Consider the following 7671-nt stretch of genomic DNA (forward strand, 5'->3'; position numbering starts at 1 on the left):
ATATATAAAAATAATATAAATATATCTGCATACGTATATATGTATATGTACATACTTAAATCTATACGTATGCATATATGAATATGTGGGCACAGGACGTCACGAAACGTGTACAACAAAAAATACGAAGTACGAGTACATGGAATATGAATTATTTTTTTTAACAACGTTAAACACAAATGGAAAACAACATAAAGAATGACCTTTCATCAGTTGGCTGTTTTTCTACTCTCGTATTTTGAGCATTTCACAAGATATGCTTTCAATAAAACAGTTGCTCCCGCAAAGCAAATTAAATAAAATTTGGGATTTTGTGGAGGGTCAAAATTGGTAACAAAAACAGGACAGTGAAAACAAACAGAAAGGGCTGCTAAGCCTAAACAAGGTTATATATATATGTATATGCTGATGGCAGGTTCATTGTGTCCGAAGATCAAGAGAAAGAGTGGCACACCCTCAAATGACTATGTAAACCGATTCTTGATGCTGCATGGGCATATCTTCCTGCCTGCACTTATTAGTTTTAAAGTGGAAATCAGTCTGCACAATCTGATCCCACTTTTTAGACTTGGAGGTCTGACCAGAGTGGCTTAGCAGGCTAAGACAGTTGTGGTGACCAGCAAACTGTAGACATTGGAGTGGCCTTTTAGGTGAATTGCCTTACAGGGCTGGAAAGCTTCACCTATCAGGAAGGGTGTCAAATAGGGCACCAGACTGCCTTGATTTGCTGTCAGGGTTGACTCCTCTAATCTTTTCCTTTCCCAAGGCACTCACAAGGTAGTGAGGGTTTGAATTTGATATTTCTTCCATAACATGCTAATTAACCTGTAGCTGGGACCCTGGCAGGTGCTACTACTTCTGGGAACAATAGCAGCTTGGAGGTGGTTCCACACACCTTGAAACCCTAGAACTTTCAGACCAGGGCCCAACTACTGCCAGGACATCATCATCATCATCATCATCATCGTTTAACGTCCGCTTTCCATGCTAGCATGGGTTGGACGATTTGACTGAGGACTGGTGAAACCGGATGGCAACACCAGGCTCCAGTCTGATTTGGCAGAGTTTCTACAGCTGGATGCCCTTCCTAACGCCAACCACTCAGAGAGTGTAGTGGGTGCTTTTACGTGTCACCCGCACGAAAACGGCCACGCTCGAAATGGTGTCTTTTATGTGCCACCCGCACAAGCCAGTCCAGGGGCACTGGCAACGATCTCGCTATATATATATATATATATATATATATATATATATATACACACACACACACACACACACACACACAGATGCTATTCCTTGTTGCTTTTATGAATGTGTAATCTTGTTTACTTAACATATCTGAATATATCTTGAAGCTGATTTTAAATAATATTTGTTCATATATTTTTCACCACAGATCAGTTCAGATGCGACTATACAGTCTCAATAAACGGCAGTTTGTTTTGGTCTTTGCCACTTTCTTTCTTTTCTTTGGAGTCAGTGTTCTTATAGGTGTAGCAGGTATGTATCTTTGATAAATCTTAACTATTGCTTATATATCTTCTAAAGTCAGTACATTAACTTATTTAAACCAACTAAGCAGCTTATGTGGTTATTCAACCTACTATGTATAGCTGCTAAAATATCTCATTTAATGTTTGTCTTCCATGCTGACATGGGTTGAAAAATAACTGAAAAAAACCCTGTAAAAGGGTGGATGAACTCACACACACACACACACACACACACACACACACACACACACACACACACACACACACACACACACTAGACAGACTGTCTATAACTCTTGTCTACCAAATTCACTCACAAGGTATAACAGAAGATACTTGCCCAAGATTCTGTGCTGTAGGACTGAACCCTCAGTCCACATAGTTGTAAAATGAACTTTATAACCATACAGCTATGCCTGCACCTATGTATATATTGGATAAATAATATGCAGTTACTTGTTCTGCGAGTAATAGCAGCTAAATCTCCTTCAATTCACTTTTTCAAAAAAAGGAATAACACATTAGATATTCTGTTGTGTCTGGGGAGAGTCATTCTCTTTTAGTGCCTTATAATTTAACACACTCACCAGTAAAATTTCCACTCATTTACTCTGTCTGTTGTTCACACTGTTCTTTTTGTTTGTTTGTGTGCATGTGTGTGTGCATACACATGTATGTATGCATGCATGTGTGTGTATGCATGTGTGTGTGTGTGTGTGTGTACCCCTGCCTCCTTGTGTGTATGTGTGTGTGTATGTTTGTGTGTGTATGGGTTTTTTGCAACTATGTACTGTGTTTGTATGTATGGATGTGTATCTCCATATGTGTGGACGTGTGTCTCCATGTGTCCTTGTGTGAAGTAAAGTGTCTGAGTAAACATATCTACTGGATCAACAACAATTTCATCTGTTTGAAATGGCTTGAAAAGGTTATGTAGACTGTCTATACTCCATGTTAAATTAAATAAATTGAAAATAAGCTAAAGTCATCATCATCGTTTAACGTCTGCTTTCCATGCTAGCATGGGTTGGACGATTTGACTGAGGACTGGTGAACCAGATGGCTACACCAGGCTCCAATCTGATTTGGCTGAGTTTCTACAGCTGGATGCCCTTCCTAATGCCAACCATTCCGAGAGTGTAGTGGGTGCTTTTACGTGCCACCGGCACGAAGGCCAGTCATATTTTAAAAGAGATCGTTGTGGCATTCATGCCTTTCTCAAAGGTATTTGAAGTCTAAGTAAAATGAAACAGATTCTTATGAATATCGAAGTATATGTCTGGCTCCTTGACATTCGCCATTGAATTATATCTATTAACTTGATACTTTCTTGATATTTTCCTTGAAAGTTTCAGTTAAAAGTAAGGGGAGTTAATCAGAGGTTATACATCATCATCATTTAACATTTCTCTTCCATGGTGGCATGGGTTGGATGGTTTGATAGGAGCTGGCAAGCCTCATGGAGCCAAATCAAACTGGTTTAAATAATAATTATATGCATATGGATGAGGACAGTTGTATAAAGAAGTGCCAGTCACTTAATGTGGATGGAGCTTGTGGCTGAGGGAGATGCAGGAAGATATAGGATAAAGTAGTGAAAGTTGATCTCACAACCGTGGTGATGACAAAGGGCTGGGATGACTAGTGATAGGCAAGTTTTGAGAAGACCCACTCTCGTGACACTGAGCTCTGGTAGAGCTATCTCTCTCTCTCTCTCTGTCTGTCTGTCTCTCTCTCTCTCTCTGTCTGTCTGTCTGTCTCTCTCTCTCTCTCTCTCTCTTCCATGGGTTGGAATATGCACAACTGGGCTCTTCACCCAATTTCCTGCCTTCTCACCACCATCACCTTAACTGCAGCTCTTCCTTGATACCACTTTTATTACTATCCACAACAACTTCACTTGTTATTCACATTTCATCAATATCATTCTCTGTACCCATATTCTCATTAACCCCTTTACCCCACTACTACTGAGCCACCAAATTGTCTCTCTACCCCAACCACTATACATCTCTAACCCTCTTCAAACACTACACCTGTCACTCTTCCCCACTCATTCCTGTAACCTATCCAAGATTATCCCCCTCTTATTCTTCTCCTATCTGCTATTTTATGATTTCTGTTCTGCTGCTTTACACTGTCATTCATTTCCTACTTTCTCAGTTTCTACCCCACTCATTTTTACCCATGTTGTACCTTTAGTGTCCACCCCAACACTTCATCACCATTATTTTTAATTGCTTCATTGCTTCCCATCTCCTACCCTCTTGACCACTCCTACCCTCTCTTCTAAAATTTAAGCAGTCATGTAACTCTTCTGTAGCAAGAAACCTGTTCTGCTCTAGCCTCTTTTCTCATACTTCTACCCTTCATCTCATAGCATAAAGATGCCCCCTTGAGTTATGTAACCTTGCACACTGCATGGTAACTTCACTAGTGCTGGTGGCAATGAAAATAATCACCCAGCATATGCTGTAAAGTGGTTGCTGTTAGGGTTTCTACCACTGCTTTAGAAACCATGCCACAGTAGACACTGGAATGTGAAGCAGTCCTTGGGCCCATTGTATCTTGTCAAACTGTTCAGCCCATCAGATGGAACATGCATGTTAAATGATGACGATGGTATATACATATATTTGGCAGTTCTCTTAAATAATTTTGATAAATAGGTTTGTGTTCATGTGATAAATTACTTAACTGTTTGAGTTGTGTCATATTTGTGTGATCAATTTCTTAACTGACTGTTTTATGTCATATATTATATGAATCCTCTACCTGACTGGTTTTATATATTGTCCTGTACTTGCTCAGCTTGTCCATCTATCCTCTCAATAGGAGAAAGAAAGAGAGAGAGAGAGAAGCCTTTTTAGTCTTACTAAGAACCATGACTCTGAAGTGCTGGTATCACAATAAAATGCACCCAGTATACCTTGTAAATAGTTGGTAATAGGAAGGTATCCAGCTATAGAAGACCTACCAAAAATGTAACGCATGAGAAAGATGTGGTTTCCAATATGTCTAGCAGAGCAGTAACCCCAAATAAGAACTGATGAGGTCCATGACAATTCATGCAGTAGTTTATCCATATGAAGTGTAGTGTGACATTGTAGGCATGTCACACAGCCTTTACTGTTCAGTCATTTGCTGTGTAGCAGTACATTTTGGTGGTAGCCTTTACAGTAGAAGGTAACATTGCAACAATAGTTGTTTCTTTGCATTAATCACTGATATCAGTGATTGAGGTTGACTCTTTGTCTTAAATTTGAGATATATTGTGACAACCAAAAGTGCAAAATAAGTTTTAGAGCTGAAGGAGTTTTAGTGAAGTTATTGGTTCTGCTACTATTTTTGTGTTTTTTGTTTGTGTGTGTACTGTTTTTGGAATGGTATTCTGGAGTGATGCAGTTATATATCACTCAAAAACAAGGTACCTCTAAGCGATCATTTGACTTGCTCTAATTATCCTTCATAAAAAGCTGAGATGGTCATTACTGGAAGATCTTTGATCAAAGGTCTGTTATATTGGAGCTAATGAGTTAATATAGGATTAAATAACAACCACATACCACACAAAGCAAAAACAAGTTCATGCATTATTAAGAGAGGGTTTGTATATTACCCCAAACTGTCGTATACTCCTCTCCTAGACTTACATAACATCATCATTGATTAACGTCCTCCTTTCATGCTGGCATGGGTTTGACAGGAGCTGACCAAGCAGGACACTGTACCAGACTTCTGTGTCTGTTTTGGCAGGTTTGTTTTAGCTGGATGCCCTTCCTAACACCATCTACCCTGCAGAGTGGTCTGAGTGTTTTTTACGTGGCACAAGCACAGGTGAGGTCAGTTTGGCATGGTTTTTACAGCTGGATGCCCTTTCAAATGCCATCCTCTTTACAGTGTGGACTGGATGCTTTTTAAGTGGCACCAGCACATGAAAAACAATCAGTTACACATTACTTCCCCCTCCCTTCAGCTTTTATCAAGTTATGAAATAATTATAGGAATTTTTCTTTATCTTTCAAGGTCCCCCTATTATTGAAACAATCTCCCAAAATGCTTCTTCACTGCGTCAGGTAACCCCAGATTTAAAGGTTTGTGATATAATCATATTTTCATACTTTTTCAGAAGTTTATTAGGTCACACTTGGTAGAGAATCAATACAACCAGATTTGATGTTTTACATTATTCTGCTAAACAGCAGAAGGTATAGAGGTACCCTTGGCAAAGGAATACCAAGATGAAGTCAGATTTTAGGATGTTTATTCTTATAAAGATAACACATGATAGGGTGGTGTGCTGGTATTTTGTACTGCAGCCCCATTAAACTTAACCAATGAGGAGACCTCAATGTGGTCACTCAATCTGCTTGAAATAACACTGTTTCCTTCAGATCACACGCTGTCATCTCAAAAAAGAAGTCATGACTAGAATGTCTTTCATAATAATTCTTGATCACAGTTGACTTAGATCTAGATGACCTTTGTCAATGTCAGTATCGAAAAAAGTAATGTGATACCATTGTTATGTTAATATTATTACTTGCATTTTGCATGCTTGCACATAATTGGGTCTATTTAAGGTGGCTGCTAATTTGATGTAACAGCTTGGCTATTCAGTTGCATAAAACTTCTGAATGAAAAGAATCATGTGAGACAGTGTCTGTTGACATAAATATTGTACAGCACAGCAATGGCAATGTCAGTTAATAGTAATTTTCAATCAATAATTCAGATGTGACAAGCTTGAATGCAATGTTTTGCTGCTGCATGGAAAATGAAATGTTTAGATACTATTGATATATAACTATAACTATATATATATATATATATATATATATATATATATATATATATATATATATATATATATATACATATATATACATATATATATATATATAAAACAGCTTCATTTTCATCTAACATGAGAATGTTGATCCTATAAGAAGTTTGTGTAAATGGTGAAAAACCTGGAATTTAAGACAGTGAAATTTTAAAGAATAGATTTGTGATATTGTTATCAGTCCTTCCTTAACAGAAATTGATAACTGTTGAAGGCTAAAGTTCTTATCACAACATAAAAGTCTTAGTGAATCAATTCAAAGTTATTGTCAGAGATTATGTGTGTCAGCTTATTTTTGCAAATTTTGATAAAATTGTCATTAAAGGATAATGTAAATAATGTGGTTGAAACAAGACTCATAAATAGCATGCAATCATATTAGCATCATCATCATTGTTTAACGTCCACTTTCCATGCTGGCATGAGTTGGACGGTTTGACTGAGGGCTGGCAAGCCAGAAGGCTGCACCAGGCTCCAATCCGATCTGGCAAAGTTTCTACAGCTGAATGCCCTTCCTAACGCCAACCACTCCGAGAGTGTAAGTGGGTGCTTTTTATGTACCACCAGCATGAGGGCCAGTCAAGAGTATCAGTATTTTCAATCAGGTGATCAAACACTTAGTACATATATTGATTCAGCTAGCAGCATAAAATGATTTCTAAATTTGAGATAATTGAAACAAAAGAAAAACAGAAGTTAAAAGAATAATTACAAAAAGTATTAACATTATCATCTTTATGCCTTCAGTTCACATCTTACCATGGGTTCAGGCTTTTACATCTTTCTAGACTTGATAAAGCAACTACTAGTAATGTACTGGTGTTGATTTATACATTCTTCTCTGTCTTATAAATTGATCTTATACTCTGCCCAGAAGAAGCTAACAAATAAATGTTTTTTTTTTTTAAACCTTTTTTTAGACCGGGCCTTTTCATTTGAAATCACCACCCATGTCAACATTTCATCAACAGTTATGGTTAATTGCTAGTATCGATGCTGACAATGCTGGAAGTAAGTATGATGTTAAATAAACTACCAATATTACATAATCTATTATTGAATTTTGTGATTTTCATTTTACATTGACAAAATAATCAATTAAGACATTTACTGGTTTATTTAAATGTGATGTTATAGACTTTCAAAGAGATATAAAAGTATGGTTGCAGGAATAAAAAATTGAAAATGTAACACTTGTTTCGTTTTAGTATGTAAAACCCAGAATTACAATATTTTTTTACTCTTTTACTGGTTACATGCATTCAGCTGTGGCCATGCTGGAACATTACCTACAAGGATCGCTCATATTGACATTTTAAGTTCATTACTTAT

General features: G+C 37.3%; 1 protein-coding gene across 3 annotated transcripts in view; it reads left to right on the forward strand.

Annotated features, from left to right (window-relative positions):
* The window catches only part of LOC106872132 (transmembrane protein 181), a 58784-nt gene that overhangs the window by 13871 nt on the left and 37242 nt on the right, over positions 1 to 7671 (forward strand). For all 3 annotated transcript variants that reach the window (XM_014919003.2, XM_014919004.2, XM_014919005.2), the window contains 3 exons: positions 1397 to 1500; positions 5520 to 5587; positions 7260 to 7350. In XM_014919003.2, coding sequence (XP_014774489.1) covers positions 1397 to 1500; positions 5520 to 5587; positions 7260 to 7350 — 263 coding nt within the window. The remainder of the gene's footprint in view (positions 1 to 1396; positions 1501 to 5519; positions 5588 to 7259; positions 7351 to 7671) is intronic.

The sequence above is a fragment of the Octopus bimaculoides genome, chromosome 2 (assembly GCF_001194135.2).
Source record: "Octopus bimaculoides isolate UCB-OBI-ISO-001 chromosome 2, ASM119413v2, whole genome shotgun sequence".
Classification (NCBI taxonomy): domain Eukaryota; kingdom Metazoa; phylum Mollusca; class Cephalopoda; order Octopoda; family Octopodidae; genus Octopus; species Octopus bimaculoides.